Source organism: Artibeus jamaicensis, unplaced genomic scaffold (assembly GCF_021234435.1).
Source record: "Artibeus jamaicensis isolate MK-2021 breed Jamaican fruit bat unplaced genomic scaffold, CSHL_Jam_final contig_402, whole genome shotgun sequence".
Lineage (NCBI taxonomy): Eukaryota > Metazoa > Chordata > Mammalia > Chiroptera > Phyllostomidae > Artibeus > Artibeus jamaicensis.
Genome location: NW_026521818.1, coordinates 14,293,708 through 14,314,972, shown reverse-complemented (window position 1 = coordinate 14,314,972; position 21,265 = coordinate 14,293,708). Strand labels below are relative to the sequence as shown.

General features: G+C 36.7%; 1 protein-coding gene across 2 annotated transcripts in view; it reads right to left on the bottom strand.

Annotated features, from left to right (window-relative positions):
* The window catches only part of SRFBP1 (serum response factor binding protein 1), a 61,819-nt gene that overhangs the window by 16,327 nt on the left and 24,227 nt on the right, over nt 1-21,265 (bottom strand). For both annotated transcript variants that reach the window (XM_037165548.2, XM_037165547.2), the window contains exon 4: nt 3,116-3,187. In XM_037165548.2, coding sequence (XP_037021443.2) covers nt 3,116-3,187 — 72 coding nt within the window. The remainder of the gene's footprint in view (nt 1-3,115; nt 3,188-21,265) is intronic.

Below are 21,265 nucleotides of genomic sequence, written 5' to 3'. Positions count from 1 at the left end.
TAAAAAATAAGGACATAGGATATTTTATTTTGGATATTTCCAAGTTCAAGTTAAGTGATAAGTATTGACAAGTGTTACGGTTAAGAGTTTAGATGAAAACATAATATTATTAAGGAGCTAAAAATAAATTACTTTTTACTCTCACCACAAATTAAGCATTAATAAAATACTTTTAGAACTAGTAACCAAAAAGTTCAAAATAATTCACTCCGGTAAAAAGCTTAAACTTTAAAAAAAAACTCTCAAGAGAAAACACAAATACAGTCTTCCATATTTTATACCATTACCACTATTCTATTTAAGGTGTCATTATATTGTATGAGACATACACCAAACCACAAGTTTAAAACTATAACAAAACCAAAATTTTTCCATTTTTATGAATGAATCCTATGAAATAACATGTACTGTAAAACCATAGTACTGTAACAGGGTGTAGCCAAGAGGGGGCACAAAATAGGGATTTGGAATGGGGTCCAGAACTCAGGGTGTCCAAGAAATATTAGAAAGACATAAAAGATGTCCTCACCCCCCCCCCCCCAGGTATGAGTTGGGGGAAGGGACACATGGAGCAGGAAGATGCAGAGCTGTTTTGTAGAGCCTCAGCTTTGCAGCTAACCTTTGGCATGGTCATTTAACCTATCTATAACCTTTAACTGGTTGCATAGATAGGTTAAATGGCTGTGGCCATGCTCTGAGCCAGGGGGATAGAAAGGGACTTCCCACCCAAGATGTAACTGGGAGGTAACTCCCCCTGTTTACAGTGCCTGCATGAGAGCTTGGAAAAGATTGGCTCCATGCTATGGGGCCACACCTGCCCAGACTCATGATGGCAGCCCAGTAAAGCTGGAAGGATATGAGAGTGCTGGCAAGTATAGTCGATTGTGGGAGGAGTCAGAAATGGGGCTGCTGAGGAGGACTGGCACAGGGATTTAAACCCAGACATGGCAGCCACTGGAGAGGGCCACAAGGTTTTGCCAGAGTGGGGACCCCCCACAGCCATGTGAGAGAAAGCCACGCGCTTCTGGAGGACTGGAGACCCCTGCAACCATGTGAAGGAGAGAGCCACAAGGCTTCACCAGAGTGGGGAACCCCGCAGCTTTAGCAAAGAACTGCCACTCAGCTTTGCTCCAGAGGGGCCCTATCCTATCTACAGCTCTGGTGGAGAGAAGAGCCATGTAGTTTTGGCCAGAGTGCAGACACCTGCAGCTTTGGTAGAAGAGGACCATGTGGCTTTGGGGTGCTCCCTTTGGCCATGTGGCCTGGGAAGCAGGAGAGACTCTGCCTGGAAAATGGGTACAAAGAACTCTTTACAGTAGACCACGAGAAGGTGCCATAAGGCTTTGGACTAATTAGAGATCCTGCCTGGGTGTCAACACAGCTGACGATGCCAGGAGCCTAGATCCCAGATGTTTGCTTCTTTTCCTGAGATATGGTACCCCAAATTAGGGCAGCGGGGGAAGGAAGCACTTTGGGTGACTGTGGATATCCTAAAGGACTTTGATATTTTAATGAAGATGTTAGGTCACTTAAGTCTGCAGCATTAAATAAACATTTCCTCTCCTTTTCACAAATCTCTGGCATTGAGAGATGTTTTTCCTATTGGCAACAGACAAGCCCAGTAGGGGGTCCTTTTAGTATTACTATACAGTCCTGGGGAGGTGGGGTCTGTGTTCTGTAACAGTAGTGTAAAGTAGAGAGGCTGTTTTAACATCATGCTCATGACTTGGGTGTTGCTTTTGACAAAGACAATGACGGCAACAACAAATCCTCATGCTCCTCGGCACACAGAACGCTTATATTCTGGCCTTTTCACAATAAAATACTTTTAACATTTAACATGTCTAACAACAATTAATTGTAGAGAAGTCTGTGCTACCCTACATAAATATAGAATAAGAGTATTCTTTTTGCTTAAGGCTGGAATAGGCAACCTGACATTTACAGCTGGGGACTGTGACATACCTCTCTCAGTAATCAATATAACAAGAAGGAAAAATATAAACCATCTGAACAATACCATCAACCAATTTGACCTAATGACATTTATAGGACACTGGTCCCAATAGAATACATACTGTTTACTAAGGGCACATAAAATAGTCACCAAGATAAGCCATAACACAAATAATAAAGTTCAAAAAATAAAAATAAAAAAGTATGTTCCTGTATTATAAGGACAACAGTAGTAATATATACGTGGAAAAATCCCCTAGGTGCTCACAAAGTAAAGAATATACTTCTAATTAAACCATGGGTCAAAGATAAAGTTTCAAGGGAAATTCAAATTATTTTGAACTCAAAATGAAAATGTAACATCAAATATATGGGATGTAGCTAAAGTAGTTCTCAGAGGGAAATTTAGAGCATTAAATGCTTACATTAGAAAAGAAGGTCCAAAACGAGTAATTTGTTTCCACATTAAGAAACTAGAAGAAGTGCAAAGTAAACACAAATGCAAGAAACAAATAATACAGAGTAGAGCAAATGTCAATGAAAGTGAAAACAGAAAAGCAATATAGAAAAATCAATCAACCCAAAATCTGTCCTAAGTGGAACTCTCTTATGGAGGCATTAGCAAAGTGGGAGGAAATATAAAAGGGCAAAGCAGCAGCAGGACTGGTAAATCCAAGAACCAGATGATCTGCGTTAATGTCCTAATGGCCACATACTTGTGGAATAAGTCCTAATCACATGACTACAATCTTTCAGTTTTTCTCACTTGTAAAATGGGGGTTAAATATAATGGTTCACAGGGTAAATGCAATATTTAAGAGAAATATTCAAGGAAATGATTTGGAAAGAATAAAAATAATGATTCTTTATTTGAACAGGTAAGACTGACAAACTGCTAAGTTATAAAAATTGTACTTAGTTCAACATACCTTTAAAGATCTTGAAAGTGTGATAACATATCAAAGCAAAATTCATAAATTACCATACAATATTTTTTTGGTGGCAACACTAGAGTCCAAGTGGGGAAAATTCACTATATACTTATACAACCCGGCTTCTCGATGAGTTTTCTCATCAAGGAAAAAGTAAAAAACATAAATAAGAAACTTTTTCTAAAAAAAAAAAATAAATAAGTAAATAAAATCCATTGCAGATATACCTTTTTGCAGATTTTTTCAAAATTGATATCGTCACCAAGAGCAGATTTTGTTACTATATCAGGTTTCAATTCCTGTAAAAAAACACATGCACAAAATATATTGTTAGTTATAAATATAATTTTAAACTGTCATTATTAAGTTAAATTCCTTTCTATGTTTTGTTTTAAAAGAAATATGATATTAAATAAATTCTTAATTTTAGAAAAGAACAACTGCTATCACACACAGTTAAGAAATGGCCATGCTATGAAAAACAGACACAGCAAAATGAACTTAAGAACTGATCTCCTTAAAACAACTACATTCAGATTCTACAAAAGCCAAAAAATTCAATGTGTCATAAAATCTCCAGGATAAAAACATTTCCTTGATAAAAATAAGATTAAAATAATCTAAAATGTTAATTTAAGAACCCATAAGCTTAAATTTTTATTTATTTTAATGACATAGGACATTGGCAATCTCATCAATTTATAGAGAAATGTACAGATTTATTAAGAAATATCTAGTTTAATTCTTGATTGAAAAACTCGAAGTCATAAAATATTTTTCTTTTATTCCAGGAATTAATCCAGATTCACTTTACGAAATTAAAACAAACACACACACACACACACACACACACACAGTAAGTGAAATTACTAACCATGTTTAGATAGTTATAATTTCACTGCATACTCTTCTTCACTTTAAGAGAATTTTACTTTGATATGCATTCCACTAAGGGAATGATGGGTCACTTTAAGATCATATATGAATGAAAATTTTCCAGACTTCATGATGGAGGCGTAGGTAGATACACTTTGCCTCCTCACACAACCAAAAGGAGGACACCAACAAATTAAAAAAAAATAACCTGAAATGCCAGAAAATCAAACTGTATGGAAGTCCAATAACCAAGCAGTTAACGAAGACACATTTATCCAGACTGGTAGGAGGGGTGGAGATGGGCAGCTGGGTGGAGAGGAGAGGACTAGTGGCCAGGTGGGGACTGAAGTGCTGGGGCAGGCATGGCAGCAGGCTGGGTGAGGCTGTGGGTGGTCCCACATTTGCACGCAGATAAACCGGGAGGAACAACTGGGGAACAAGACATACCTCGCAACCCAGGGTCCCACTGTGGGGAAATAAAGCCTCAAACCACAGATTGAAAACATCTGTGGGGGTTGAGTAGCAGGAGAAAGTTGGGGCCGGTTTGTCTAATGCCTTAGTGTAATTAAAAGGGAATATTAGTTCCTAAAATATAGTTCTTAATAAAAGTTTAAAATGGCATTTAAGAAGGAAAACTATGTTGATAGAAATGTTGTGCCATAACTGAAATTTCTGTTCAGTGCTATCATAGTAGATATGGAGGAACTCATAAATTGAATGAGTTTTTAGACAATGCAGAAACTGCAATAGCAATACACTATTTTGTTTCCACATGTATTGCCTTTCAGAATAAGATGCTTTTTGATGTGTAATCACAAATGCACAGATGCCACAAATATCGGTATTCCCCTCAGAACATAAGAGAAAATTGAACCCACAGCCTTTCTGAGTCCTACGAGTCTCTTGTGGGGTCTTTTGGGAGGTTCATGCTAAACTGCCAGGATTTACAAATCATCTCTTAAATGCTCTAAATTCTAGATTTATACACATTCTAATTCAGGATGTCTAATATATTTTATGAGAAGAAGTTTTAAATAGCTGTTTCATTTTTTTGGACTGAATTTAATAGTTTTAACAACAGGTTTTAATTTAAATGCAAAATTTAAATTACTCATATTTAAAGAACACATTAATTACCCTTCAAACTGATCACATTTACCAGAGCAAAATTCATCAGGATTTACTAGATCGGCAACTTAAACTGTAGAAGAAATTGGGAAATGATTTTTTTAAAGATCTTAAATAATTTGCAATTTTCAAAGAATGCCTGGGATAGTGAATAATTTCCTGGGTTTGTGGTGGTGGTATCTTACCTAACAACACACATACTCACCTCACTATGAATGAAGGTTTCCCACAAGAGATTTGGAAAGCAAGTAAGACTACAGGCTTTGTGGATAAAACTAAAAAAACCCCCTAATTTAGTTAAAGTAGAGAACTCTGAAAGACAAATGGTATTTAGAGTCTTGAACATTAAAGAGTTTTAACAATTTCAGTTTTCTGGTTATTTAGAAGTGGCAGTACACCCTACCCAGCTTGCTGAAAACAGTTTGCCTTCAAGTGCATGAGAAGGAAGCAGGTTTGAACAAGGTCAGGAAAAAAAGAAAACTCAGTCAGAAAGAAAATGGCCCAAGCAACTACCAAAAAAAAAAAAATCAGAGAGTAATGTATGCTTTTATTAATCTTTATCTTCAATTTTCTTGACAGAGAAATGGAATGAAGAACCTAGAGTATAAGTTAGTTCTTCAATGGTAAGAATGGTGTCTTATTTAAATAGCTTTGACCATTAGTTTCCAGTACAATGTCAAATTTGTTGAACAAAATTGGACCAGAGTGAAACAATTTAAAATGCTTATTTCTGAGTAAAAAAAGAGAAAATCTAAAGAGGTCAGTAAAGTCTCTTTTCAACAGAAAAGTCAAATTCAGACTTGCCAAAGAATTATGAATTGCCAATGTGGCTTTGCTTTAGAGAGTCAAATTGAACAGAACAAATACTGGAGAAAACAGCCATGAGGACCGCTAGATGTTGCAAAGTACAGCACTTACTGCTCTAAAGTATTCTATATTACTGTGACTTTTATTTATAATAGGAAAAGGTGAACACTACTTAAGAACTAATTGAAACACAGATATTATATTGTGAATGGCTGGGAAACCATATTAGCTAATAAACCAGGCAATGTGAACTAAAAATTAATACTTTGCTCTTTCTGAGAAAGGATTTCATGACAATTGGAAAACTAAGATCCATTTCTAGACCCAGCAATAAATATTTTAAGATAAAAGCTATGTAACTATCCCAAGGATATTTTATATATACTCAGTGTTGAAAGTTACTTGGTTCCCTCCTGTACCATACTTAAACACAGTTAAAAAGGTATTAACTAGAAATGTGAAAGAAGAGTTCAGTACTTCTATGGTAATTTTACACTGTACCATTTCTAGTGTATGGGGTTAATCTGAAGTAAAATGACTAACCTGGTAGGAACATGAAGGTTTCTTTTATACAAAAGTAATTCCAATACTTTTTTTTCAGATAAGTATGTCAAATTTTAGAAAGGTTTTACTCTACTTTAAGTTGAATATAACCACTTCAAATATTCTGTAATTTCAAATGCAGAACAAAATGCACTATTCTATATGGTAATTTGCAAATTTTATACTAAATTATAAATTATGGACTTGGGAGAAAAACAAAACACCCAGATATAATTTAATTTATTTTTAAAATATTGAACATTTTTAAATCAAAGAAATTTTAAATATGAAAAGTGGACCCCCCCCCCAAAAGATAGTAGAAACACAAATAAAACCATTCTCAATTGGAAAACCACGGATCAAGGATAAATAATGGGAAGATGAAGGTACCAGAGTTATTTAACAGGCACTAAATATAGAATACTTGCACTAAACAACTTTCGAATGTGTTTAAGAGAGACTCATACTAAAATAGAAAAGTAAAATGAGCACTTTCCTCAATTTTACAAAAATGGTGCAAAGGTTTTTAATTTAAAACTTTAAATTTACCACCAATGACAGAAAACTGTACTTGAACAACAATTAAATAAAAAAAAATTACCACCAATGCAAAGGAAATGAAAAATATCAGTAATTGCTAATCAAATGTTAACTGAACTTAGCTTCTGAAATTGGGCTTAATTAGGTAGCTTCCTTAGATTTTCTCAAAATGACTCAAGTCTGGAAATTCTTAATCTTTCCAATTGGGAGCTTATTCATTAGTGAGCAGGGCTCTGTGTTGACTTGTTTAAGACATATTTTATTTTTACACATTCAATTCCTGTTCTTATTTTCTAGCATCAGTATTAATTTGTTTTTTTTAAATTTAACCTTTCAAATAGAGACATCCGAACCATCTTAAAGACAAACAAAAGCTTTCAATTCTTTACAATATATATGAAGTTACAAATCCATTCACAAAACATAAGAATTACAAGAAATTTCAGTATCACATAATTCTATACTTGTGCAGAAGAGTTAACTCAGCAGGCCTGTGTTGCTCAAACTCTGCCCATACCGGGAAGAGGCCTACTATCTTCAGGACTGGTCCTTGGCCAGCTTCTGGGAAATGAGCTCTGAGCCCTTGAGCAGAGGGTTCTAATTTAACCAGATAGTTTATGCATACAGTGTGATTTCTGGTGACGACTACTTTTTCCTGGGAGGCTGGAGAATGAGTAGTTGAGGTCAGTCATGTGGGTGATTCACACCTATATGACTGGCTTCCAATAAAAACCCTAGAAACCAAGGTTCAATTGTGCTTCCCTGGTTGGCCACACCCTGCAAATGGGAGAGAACACCTACAGGCTTCCTCAGGACTTCCCTCTGTGCCCTTTTCCTTTTGCTGACTTTAATCTCTCTCCTCGAACGGTAATAAGCTCTTACTGTAAATAGAAACTTTTTTCTTCCTTTTTTTAAGTGCTGTGAATCCTTCTGGTGTGCTTCGGAGTTATCTTAGGAACCCCTGACTCATTCAGTTTTGGAGGGAAATGATAATCCAAGAAACTGTTGAAGAGACTCACTCAATGTACTATCCAAGGGCCAGGACTTGAATCCCCAACATTTTGGGTTTTTGCCATATCCTGCTGTCAGCACTGGTGATAAATTACAAATTGTTTTAATTTCTTCCCAATCATATTAAAGTAACATTGTTCAAATTTCCTCCATTAAAAGTAGTCATCCACAAATAACCAAATCCATCAGAACACTCCAGTTCCCTTACTCTCCACTGCCAGATTCGAATGCTTTGCCTGTTTTCAAAAGAGCATACATTTAATTGGAATTACATAATCCCAATTTTGGTTATTCAGCCATCTCCTTGTCTTCTCTCCAAAGGCTTTTGTTTGAACAATCAAATACAGTAGTGCCTCTTATCCAATGAAGGCATATTTCAAATGAATAAACTATGAATACCTAAAATCATGGATAGTACTGAACTGTACATATGAACCATGTTTCTTCTTATACATACACACGTACATATCCATGATAAAGATTAATTTATATATGAGGCACAGTAAGAGATTAACAACAACTGGAGCACAACAATGATAAAATAGAACAGTTATAACAATATACTGTAATAAAAGTTATGTAAATGTGGTCTCTCTGTCTCAAAATATCTTACTGTACTTTACGTATCTTTTCACTTAAAGGAGGCACTTTATGACTTCTCTTTGGCCTGTCTGAATTGCCAGCATCACTATTCTTGCACTTTGGGGTCATTATTAAGTGAAACACGGGTGACGTCAACACAAGCACCATGATACCAAGACAACAGATTGGATCATCTATATGGCTATTAGGTGATTAACAGGCAGGTAGCATATACAGTGTGGGTACGATGGACAAAGAGATGATGGACACCATGGGTGGGGCACAAGGACAATGTGGAATTTCACCACGCTACTCATAAGGGTGCACAACTTAAAACTCCTTGTTTACTTCTGGAATTTTCCACTTAACATTTTTGGACTGCAACTGATAGCATATAACAGAATCCGCAGACAGAGACACTGTGGATGAGGGAAGACTACTCTACACTCACTCACTACTCCACCACAGCAGTGCTGTCTCTGCTTCAGTGGGGAAAAGTATGTTTGCAACCAAACTACTTACGCCGGCTATAGGGAAGGACACTGTATCATGACAAAAAGTAACTCGGAGGCAGTAACCATGCAGACATTTTAAATTCCAAGAGGCTCTCATTAAGGTTGGGCTTTAAAAAAAAAAAGGTTTTATTTATTTATTACTTTTAGAGAGAGGGGAAGGGAGGGAGAAAGAAAGGGAGTGAAACATCGATGTATGATTGCCTCTAGCACACCCCACACTGGGGACATGGCCTGAAACACAAGCATGTGCCCTGATTGGGAATCAAACCAGTGATGCTTTGGTTCACAGGCCTGCACTCAATCCACTGAGCCACACCAGCCAGGGCTCAAGGTTGGGCTTTTAACTGAATAAAATATAAAATGTGTTTGTATTTTCCAAAAGGTGATTAAAACTGAAATATGATATTTATTTTATGAGGGGTTAATTCCCAATAGAAAGAATTATAAAGTGCCAGGAAAAGTCTGGAGGTTTTTTTTTTTTTTTGTCTAATTAAAAGTGAGGCAAGAAATGCACTTCTCTGAAATAAAGAATCTGAAATAACTTATGAGAGGGTTACTGACATCCAAATATTCATGCTTCTCCACAGATGGGAATCTCATTATGGTTTCCTTCAGTGACAATAAAAACCTTATTTCCTAAATGTTGTCCTACTGTTCCTTAAATATACCTCTACCGGATGGAGTTCAATAGGTTATATACTCTCTCATCACATTACCAAGGAATTTTTCCAAAAAAAAAAAAAAAAAAAAAAATCTTGGTCTTCCTCCTTCACTTACTCCTGCGTTCTCTACTGAAGTGAACAGCATCTGCAGCCTTTGCTGCTCGGGTTCCACAGGCACCTGACACTGCAGACCTCTTTGTCACGCTTCTGCTACGCTCCCATCCCCCCTCTGCTCTCTCTGCTGTAGTATCTGTTGCATTTGGTTCCCTCCTTTGGATTACCATTATCCTACCCACGGGCTCAGGACTTCATTACGGATCGTGTGGGTTGTAACAGCTTCACGAGTTTTCCTGGACCACTAACATCAAGGCCTATTGTATGTTACTGTCCTAAATAAAGAATGAAATCAAACACTTTCTGTCTGATGTTCAGATCCTTTCATTACCTGGCTTCAACGCATCTTTTTGCTTTAATGTTACAATACACTTCTTTTAGGGGTTCTCACATGCCATCTATTCAGTTTTACAAAGAGTTCCCTGAGTAAAGTTTCTATTTTCCAACCTCTGTATCTTTGGTCAACTGTCTGCTTTAAAAAATTTTACTAGTGAAATGCCTTTCACCAACTGGCCACCTACTTTCTCACTCCCTTCCCCCCTCAATCAAAATCTATCAAAATTTCAACCCCTGCTTGCTAAACACCACAAAAATGAGAGAGAACATCTTAAAAAATGGCTGATTACAGATCTGAGGTAGGAAAAGTACAAGCTCTGCAATATTTTGTTATGACAGAAAAGGAAGGACTAATGAGGATCTCTGGTGTAAACTACCTTGGAAGGGACAGAACTGGTCAAATTTGGGTGTGTTAAAAGAATAATGACAATGACCATATAAACTGTTACTCAAATGAGACCCCATCTAAAAACGAAATGAGGCACCACAAAAATTATACTGGGACCAAGTTGTGAACACCACCAGGAGAGTGGCAGGAAAATGTGGTCATAGGGACACCCTAATTATAATGTTTGTCAATTCCTCCAATTTCCAAATGCTCCTTATTTTTCCTTAAACCCACTTTAAGCAGGCTCCTGCTGCAATTACTCCAACCAGTGTCATTCTTGTAAAAGTCACTAACAATTTCCATGTTGCTAAATCTCGGTGCTCCTCTTACTCCACACAGCGGCAGCATCTGGAGCCTGTACCACAAGGGGCCCACCCTCCAGGAGATAATTCCTTGGCCAACCATCACCTTGCAACAAGTTAATTCCTTCTTTCTCTTTGATATACTTTCTTTGTATGACTTTCAGGATCCATACTCTTGATTTTTCTACCTTAGCCTCCTTTGCTAGTTCTTCCTCTTCTTCCTAGCTAAAGAGTGGGGCAAGGATTCTGTCCTTGGTACTTGTCACCATCTTCATCTTATGTTACCTTAGTGATTTTATCTTGTCTCATGACTTTAAATCATGTACAAGTTAACAACTACCCAAAGTCTCTGATCTGTAGCCCAATACTGTCTTCTACGCTCTTACTAAACTACCTGATATCATCGCTCCTAATCATTCCTTACTCTGCTCTAATCTTCCATAGCATATCATCTACTAACATACTACATAATTATTTATTATGTTGTCTTCCCCAACCCTCTAAAAATTATTACAAAAGGTGAGAACACTTTGTCAATTTTGTTTCACAGGTATATTTTAAGTGCCTAGAAAAGTTCATGGCATTCGGAAATACTCAAAAATACTTGTTGAAAGAATGGACACTGAAGTTGTTTTTACCTGTTAAGTATTACAAATCACTAAACTGAGTATCTCAGTTATCTCAATATTGGGTATAGCATAAGCTAGACCTGCCAGTAACACTACCCCTGTTTAAGAACTATTATTGAGAGTACATTAAATAACTATGTCTCATTTGGGTTTATTATTTTTTAATATATGAGTTTAAAAAACCTTTAATCTTGTCCATGTTGAGATATGAATCTAAATTACTATCATATCACACCTAATATAGAACTTCATGTAGTGAAAACTAGAAAAATAATCTAAATTGTTTTTGTAGTTTTTAATTCTACAAGTATTTTCTTTACAACTTTTGTAAAACAAAAACAATAAAGCAATATAAATTTAAGTCTCCCCTCTTAAAACTTGTGAAGTTATATTCACCTTTTAAGAGTCAGCTTCACTCCACAGGAAGCCTTCCATGAATCCTCAAAGAAGTACTAAGTGGCCCTCCTCCAATAACATATCTATCAGTATTTTATACACTGTACTGAAATTCCCTCGTTCATAGGTCCACTTCATTCGCTACACTCTAAACTCCTCAATAAAAACATACCTTCTTTTAAAAAAAAAATGTCATTGTTGTTCAAGTACAGTTTTCTGCCTCTCCCCCCCTAGGCCAACCCCCACCTCCCTCTCCTGACTCCACCTCCCCTTGGTTTTGTCCACGTGTCCTTTGTAGTTGTTCCTGAAAACCTTTTCCCCTTTCCCCTCTATTATCCCCTCCCACCTCTCCTCTGGTTACTGTGGTTTGTTTTTTATTTCCATGTCTCTGGTTATATTTTGCTCGCTTGTGTGTTTTGTTGATTAGGTTTCACTTAAAGGCGAGATCATATGGTCTTTGTCTTTTACCTCCTGGCTAATTTCACTTAGCATAATGCTCTCCAATTTCTATAAACTAGCAGAATATTTGGTAAACAAAGTATAGACCTAATATATTTTTGTTGAACTGAAATAAAGTGCTTTTGCTGCTAGTTGGCTCTGAGACAAAATGATAAAAGTATGTGAACTTTTATGGCAAAGTACAGGACCAAACAACATCGGGTAAAAGTTTTGTTTTTGAGTCACAGAATGCCTAGCTAAAATACAATGCAACATGGACAATGATGATGGACGAGGAGGCACAGCAGACATCCCAGTGGCCTGTGTTCAGGATTCTTCTGTACTGAATAGTTGGGGCGTAACTTTTCAAAATGGTTTTGAAGGCAATGGCTATCATCATACTTCATCTATGCCATTTACATGGAGTAGAAGACCAGAGAGATTCAAAATCTTCTAAAAATTATTGAAAGAGTACTATGCTAATGATATTGCACATTTAGTGGTTCAAAAATAGTATCAACACAACTTCTTAAAATTTTTAGGAAATGGTGGTAGCTTTTTTCTCTTTGCTTTTATAATTATACCCTTCTAACATCTTAGAAGTCATCAACACATTGCTAATTTTCCTTCAAAAAACTCATTACAGTTGACTCTTGAACAACAGGTTTGAACTGCATGGGTCTACCTATAAGTAATTTTTTTCCAATAAATACATGAGGGGGACCCCAAAACCCAGAATGTATTTATAAAAGATTGTGTATTTATTTTTACATATTTAAACTTCACCTGAAAAGTACTCTCAATTTGATGCAATACACCCACTGATACACTTTTCTTCCACTGCTCACAACAGTTTCTGGACTCATCAATTTTGATGCCTTTTAGTTTTTGTACTGTTTTTGTTTCACCTCTTCCATGTTGGCAAAACATTTTTCTCTGAGAACTTTTTCATTCAGGGAAGCAAACAAAAAAGTCACTTGGGGTGGGATCAGATGAATGAGAGTGGGGCATGGAGGCCATGACATTTTTGGTCAAAAGCTGCTGAACACGCAGCACAGTGTGCACAGGTGTGCTCATAAATCACCCATCATGAAATGGGCAAATGCACTGAGTCCTCAAAAACAAATTTACTGAAGCCAAATGCAGTCTCTCATAACAATGCCAGCTGGCACACTGACACAGGTGGGCTGCTAGAACACTCACGTAGTGGGGGAAGCCTGTACCGTAAGGGGCCCGCCCTCCAGGAGATAATTTGGTTTTTTTTGGGGGGTCTCCCTTCATATAGACAGCCTTCCAGATTCCAGAGTTCTGCATCCACGGATTCAACCAACCATGTATCAAAATAGATTCAGAGCCTGGAATCTACAAATGCAGAGGAACAACTCTCTGTACCATTTTATATACCAAACTTAAGCATCTACAGATTTTGGTATCCATGGAGGGTCCTAGAACCAATCAGAGGGACAGCTGTAGTTAAATTTTGGGGACAGTTATAAGTTACACCTGGACTTTTCAACTGAATCAAGAGTTGGAGCCCCTAACCCCATGTTGTTGAAGAGTCAACTGTATTTAAAATTCAAGTTCTTAAACCTGAAATGAAAACTAAGTAACAAAGTCTCAAGCATTATTATTAAATGGTGGATAAGGAAAAACAACTGCCCCCAATGGGTGGCTCAGTGGTTTTGACCACAGTCCTGTACACCAAAAGCTTAACGTGTTCGATCCCAGGCTGAGAGGCAACTGACTTGATGTTTCTCCTGCCCCTCCCCCCACACTCCTTCTTTTCTCTCTAAAATCAATAAACATACCCTCAGGAATTGGTCCCCAACCTTTTTAGCACCAGGGACTGGTTCCGTGGAAGATCATTTTTCCTCAGATGGGGCAGGGGAGACAGCAGGTGGAGCTCAGGCGCTAATGTGAGCTCCATCTGTGGATGGGGAAAAGGGAGGTTGGGGACCACGTCCTTGGGGGAAGATTAAAAAAAAAGAAAGTAAAAAACTCACAAATGATTCAAATTTATCATCACTTTAAGTAACAACATTTAATAGTACTGTTCTATAATCTCTTTAAAATCTATTAATAATAGATTTTAATATGCGAAACATGTTACTAAAGGGCCTTCTACAGTGCAGAACAGCAGCCACTGTATAAAAAGACAACCAAAAAGAGTAGAGTTTATAACATGCAAATGACTTCACATCATAACACAAAGAAGGGTACAGTACAGTAGACTGTTAACACATGAAGACGAAAGAAGCAGGGTTATTTAGTGCTATAGTTCTCAACAGCGGGAATAATAAACATACCCCAAATACTGGGGTCCTTTCTCAATCTGCACAAACCTCCCACCCATATAATATGTACCACCAGATATGAATCCTCATGCATCTATCCCTGCTCTCGCCCCACAAAAAGTTGTTTTAGAGGCTGATAAAGGCTTTAACAATGATTCATTCTGGCTTTGTAAGAGTACATGTGAGGTGATGATAAATAAATGCCATGTTGTTACCAGAGAAAGCTAGAGAAATTTAAAAACAGGAATGCACAAAGTATGTGTAGGGAATATCAAGCTGAATGTAGTATGTAGACAGACATGGGGATGAGAGAAAAAGTTGGCCAGGATGAGAGGAACCAAATGATGAAATAGCTTTCGGTACCCACGAGGAGACCCCATTTGGTAGATAATAGGAAGTTAATTTAGGTTCTTAAACAAAAGAGTAATATATTAAAAAAAGCAGGTTCACTATTAGGAAATTTTACTAGTGTCAGGTTTTGCTGGCAGCCAGTTAAAGAATTACTAAATGTCTACAAATAGTACTGTCTCACTTTAGTTCCAAGTCGACTTTCATGTTTAAAATGGAATCTTCATATTCTAAAAACTAAACTGAAATGCATCTTTCAACTATAAGTTATTTTCACCAAGATATGAAAATAATTGCTGATATGAAAATTATAATTTCAGTGACCAAAAGCTAAAAAGATTTGCATTACATTTAAAAGTGGACATTAACAAAGCATAAACATGATCAAATAATTTAGTTAAATGAAGCACAAAACCTTCTTGGCATTACATAGTCCTCTCTCTCTCAGTAGAAGTACATTTTGGAAAATAAAACGAAAATAGTTTAACTTAAGTGAGTAAACACAATTCCATTTTTAAATGCCAAATAAAAATATCTAAATTGTTCTTGCAACATGAGAGTACCCACTTCTGAATGTTCAAGGGTGCAAGCAGAGACCACGAGAGGCAGCAATCACATCAGCCTGAAGATTTTGCTTAAAGCCCTTCTGCAATTCTAAGGAATAAGTCAAAGTGGACAGAGTTTTTTTCATTTTAGAGATTCTCTTCTAACAAAATACCTGGCCATGGAGAGAAAAGTTTATTATTTCTGAAAGAGAATCTAAACATTTGTTTAAAAGTGCATAATTTTGTGAATATATGGAGAGTAAATAAAATACTTAAAACCATTTTTGTCTTCTCAATAACATGTTAAGAATAAAACATTTAGATGAAGGGACATCCATATAGTTATTTTTTCTCATTCAGTATATCACATAAAAAGGACAAAATTATAGCTTCACATGAATATGCTGTATTTACTTTTTTATTGCTAAATTAAAAAAAAATTTATCTACATATTTGCAAGTTTAGTTTTCCTTGCCCAACCAAAAAGAGTTAAAGAAAACAAACAAACAAACAAAACCTTAGAACCTCAAACTTAATAAACAATTACATAAGCCCAGAGAACATTTTTTCCCTTCAGTGTTACCTAGGAAATTCATCAAAAGCCCTTAGGAAAATTATATTAGGCGACTGAGGCAGTCTTTCCCTATAATATTGGAATTATGACTAAGATTTAGGGGTGTGCTACAAGGGACTTAGGAATGTGTTATAAGAGAGTGGTCTTTATAAAAATAAAGGACAATCTTTTGAAATCTCAAGGAAGTCAAACTATTTGTTATTACAAGGTTTAATTCCTTTAAAATACAGTATTTTCTCTAGAACTTGAAGTTTCTAGTAACCTTTCTAAAGGACACATATAATAGTAAAACCTATACTTGTTTCTTATATTTCCATGTGTTTACAGCTTAAAGAACCTATATCAATTAATACTAAAATTGTGTTATATTCAAATTTGTTTAAAATAATATGGCAAAATTAGCGAGGAATAAATATTTAGAAACCTAATTATTGCTACTAATTCATGGTGCCTAGGGAATTGATTATCTTTTAGCTATCAGATATTATTTCTAAATGTTAAAGGCATACATAAAATTCTTTATGAATAGACCAGGTACTCTACATATTTATGAAGGCCCAACTCTACTAATTATGGCAATAAATCCAATTTTGCCCCCAAGAGGCAATGATATAGATCATTTCATGAATTATTTTCACTTTTCAATTAACAGTGGTCATTAAAATTGTAACACAAAAGCACATTTCTTTATAATACCTAATTATCTTTGATAATACTGTGTAATTAATACTTAAAGTAAGAGAGGTCAGGTTAGTAGTGTTAAGAACAAGAGCTACTGATTCAGACAGATTGGGACCGAATCCTGGATTTGCCAAGCTCTATTAGAATACTTTGGGCAAAGCAATTAATCCATAAATCCCCAGTTTCCACATCGGTAAAATGAGCCTGACTAGGAGCCTTGAAGAGCTACTGTGAAGAAAGATTACAAATAATATGGGGTGGGCAAAAGTAGGTTTACAATTATGAGTACACAAAACAGTTTATTCTTGTATTATTATTAATTATTCTGTTATTTTCCATGTGAACTGTAAACCTCCTTTTGCTAATCCCTGTGTATGTATGCTGTAGCAGAGAGCCTGACACAGAGTAAGAGCTCAATAACAACTAAAGTTATTAAACTGTTTACTAGCAGTGCTCTGACATCTGAAGTTGAGCTTCCTAGTGCTAGAAGTAGCATACGAGACTGAGATGGGAGCTGCTGCAGGAAACAGCATCCTTGCTGTCTCACTAAGATTCAATTAAAGACTATAAAGGAAATCATATTGATTTGGTAAATCAGTAATGTTAATATTTTCATTAAACTGTCACCTTTTCCAGGAAACCTTCCCTGATTAGTAACTAGAAGTAATCTTACTCTTTTAAAATTTTCAAACTGCCTAACAGCCTGTTTTGAAAATTGTGCATACCAGCTGCTGTCTAAGATAGTATAATATTTTTGCAGTGTAGGAACAATGAATTACATGGCATATCACCTTCCGTAAGATAGGCTTAATAATGAATATCAGTGCATGAAAAAATTCAGTCAGTCACTGTTTCCTAATCAGTTATCTCCCCTCCAATCTCTTTTCCCTCTAATCAGTTCTCCATGCTCCTTCCAATGTATCTTTCTAGAAAATATACACGATTACATTTTGATCATCCACGTTTCTTAAGTCTTCAAATTGTAATCTCATTTACCATTTATCCATTATCTTCAACTTTTCGGTCCTCCACTCACTCCATATTCCACCCATGACATTAATTTACTGAAAAAACACCTGCTAAATGGCTGTTTTATGCCAATTAGTACACAAAGCACTGGAGATAAAAGACACCCCCTATCCTCACAAAAGAAGACATATAAAAATAATGTTTCAATGTACTAAATATGCTAAAAGAGACTATTAAGCAGCCCTTCTAAGTCATAACAAGTCCTTTCAGACCTGTATGCTTTTGTGGTGTCTAGACTCCTTTCCAAAGCAGAATCATATTTATTCTTCAAGTTTAATTCAGTGCTCCCTATTCTGTAAGGTCTTCCCTAAATCTTGTACATAATTAAATTAATTGGTCCCTTTTCTAGGTTTCTGAAACTGATTATAATACTGGTATAGTATACATCACAGACTCATTCACTTATTTCTCAGAGAATAGTATGGTCCCTGGCAGCAGAAATCCATTCATCTAAAGTAGATTCTAAATTAAAATTTATTTAACTAACCTGAAAATATAATGTGGAATTTATAATAATTGTTCCTGAAATGTCTTTTATTTATTTGTAATTTTTTCTGGGTGCAAATTTTATGGGTCTTAAGAAAATATATGATAGGAGCTTCTGGTCAGGTAGTGATGAAGGCAGACATAGCTCATCTCTTTACACAACCACATGAAAATAACAACTAAAATATAGAACATGCATCACTCAGGAACATCAGAAATGGAGCTGAATGGAAGTGTGACAACTACAAAATTGAAGAAACAACATCCATCCAGACTTGGTCAGAGGGGCATGAACGCAGAATGAGCTGGCCCCACACCTACGTGGATAAAAATTCGAGAGTGATATATTGGGAGGGAGGAGTCCCAGACCCACACCAGACCCCCCAGCCCAGGTAAGTCTCCAAAATTTCTGGCTGTGAAAACCAGTGGGGAATGAGTCAGTGGAGGAAGCTACTGGGGCCCTAAGCGGTTCCTCTTGGGGAACCCACACAGGGACTCGCCTACTCAGACTCACTCCCTCTGAGCTCTAGCACTGAGGTGGCAGCTTGAAGGGCACCAGTGGCATACAGGGAGAGACAGAAGTGTCTGGCATCGGGGAGAGCAGAGCCACTGTCCCTTTGCTGAGCCCTCCCCCAACAGAGGGGGATAGGCTAGTGCCATATCTGAAACTCCATCAACCTAACTAATACTGTGTGACCCACCTTGGAGATCCAGAGGCTCTACCCCACCCAACTCACTGTACAACCCCAGCTGCTTTCCCATAAGAATGGCTGGTCTTGTCTTCTAAATCCTATCAAATAAGCAATAGCTGGCTGGCTTCAGTGAGCCTTAGTAACAGCCAGATTAGAGTCACAGCTTGGCTTCACCTGGGAATCTCCAAGCCCAGAACAAGTAGCAGCCATCTCAAATTGCTTTACAGATCAGCAAGGTGTACCAAGCAAAACACAGGTCAGGGCTGACCTTGATCTTCACAACCCAGGAAACCTCAGGGGCAATGCACCCAGCGGACAGCTAAGGACCACATCGGAGTACCACCACCCTGCCCCCGCAGAGCTGATCCTTCACAGAGGGTGGAGGTTGGTGGTCATAGCCAATCCTTGCAGCTGACTAGACTGGGTAAATCCTTCCCATTGATCTGCCAACAGCAACACAGGCTCCAATACAACAGGAGGGTGTACTCAGCCCACACAAAAGGTGCATCTCAAACACTCAGCTTGGGTGATAGGGGAGGCTGTGCCACTGGAATCTACAGGACACCTATTACATTAGGCTACACTATCAAGACAAGGAGTCAAAGTACCTCTACTTAATACACAGAAACAAACACAGGGAGGTTGCCAAAATGAAGAGACAAAGTCCAAATTAAAAAACAGATCAAAACTCCAGAAAAACAGCTAAATGAAATGAAGATAAGCAATCTATCAGATGTACAGTTCAAAACACTGCTTATAAGGATGCTCAAGGAACTTAGTGAGGACCTTGACAGCATAAAGAAGACCCAGTCAGAAACAAGGATACACTAATTGAAGTAAAGAACAATTTACAGGGAAACAGAGTGCATGAAACTGAGAATCAAGTCAGTGATTTAGAACATAAGAAAGCAAAAAACAACCAATCTGAACAAGAAGAAAAAGAATCCAAAAAAACAAGGACAGTATAAACGGCCTCTGGGAAAACTTTAAAGTCCAACATTCACCTCATAGAGGTGCCAAAAGGGGAAGAGAAAGAGCAAGAAATGGGAAATTTATCTGAAAAAATAGTGAAAGAAAACTTTCCTAATTTGGTAAAGGAAATAGACATGCAAGTCCAAGAAGCACAGAAAGTCCCAATCATGATGGATGCAAAGAAGCCCACTCCACGACACATCATTATTAAAGTGCCAAAGGTTAAAGATAAAGAGAGATTCTTAAAAGCAAGAGACAATGTTAGTTACCAGAAGGTTGCCAGATGGGAAGGGAGAAGGGGAGAATGTGTGAAGAAGTGAGGGGATTAAGAAGTAAAATAGGTAGTTACAGAATATCCATGGGGATGTAAAGTATAGCATAGGAAATGGAGTAGTCAAAGAACTTATACACACGACTCATGGACATGAACAATGGTGTGGGGATTGCCTGAGGGAGTGGTGCGTGATGGGTGGAGGGCAGCAAAGTGGAAAATATCAGGACAACTGTAATAGCATAATCTATAAAATGTAATTTAAAAAAAGAAGAAGATACACAATCATTAATAAACTGGGATGCTATCTTAGATTGTAAAAAAGAGAATTATTAACTACAACCAAAACCCACAAGTTCTACTTTAATATATTGAATTTCAACAGAAATTAAGAATTAAAAAAGTGAAGATTTCTCTTCTTACCTTCCTACCTTAATATAGCTTTTAAAGGGTTTGGTTAGTTTTTATACAGAAAAGGAGAATGTAAGTGAAATATGCATTTTGATTATAGAATTTTTATAACTTAGTGGCATGCACAGAAAACAGAACAGAATTTAAGAAAAAATAAACTCCTGAGTTTCTCTTGTCACAAAATATTAATACACTGAGTAACAAAATACTAACATTAGTTATTCTAACATATGGGAAAAAAGAATACATTGTTTCCATTATAACAGAAATCTAATAATGTAAACTAGGTGGGCATGTTATTGAGTATAAATATTCAAAAATAATGTATCACTGCTTAACCCAAAATTCAGGGGAATTTCCAGGTGAACAACAACAACAAAAAAAATCCCATTTTCCAGACCAGTTATTGTTCTTATTGCTGTTTATCTCTAGGACTCTATGTCTCCCATTGTGTGTTTCAAACAAACTATGTTGTAATACTTGCCTCTTTTCTCAATCACTACATTATTTCACACTGACATTATGATAGTAGTATTGGTTGTCCAAACTTTTTGAATTAACAGTTGAAAAGGGCTTTGGATACTTGCACAATTAGTAGGGACATTCTGCCAAGGTTATAAGTTCAATCTTCAGAATTACAAAACTTTAAAAAATCAAATCAAAATAAAACAAAAGGAAATAAAGAACACTTCTGACCCAAAGTTACTTGATAATCCTTTCTCACTTCCTACCCCTAAATCCTGTTTACGCACTCAACAGCCTCTGAAGTAGCCTTATCTGAACTGAAGCAATTCCAAAATCAGTTTT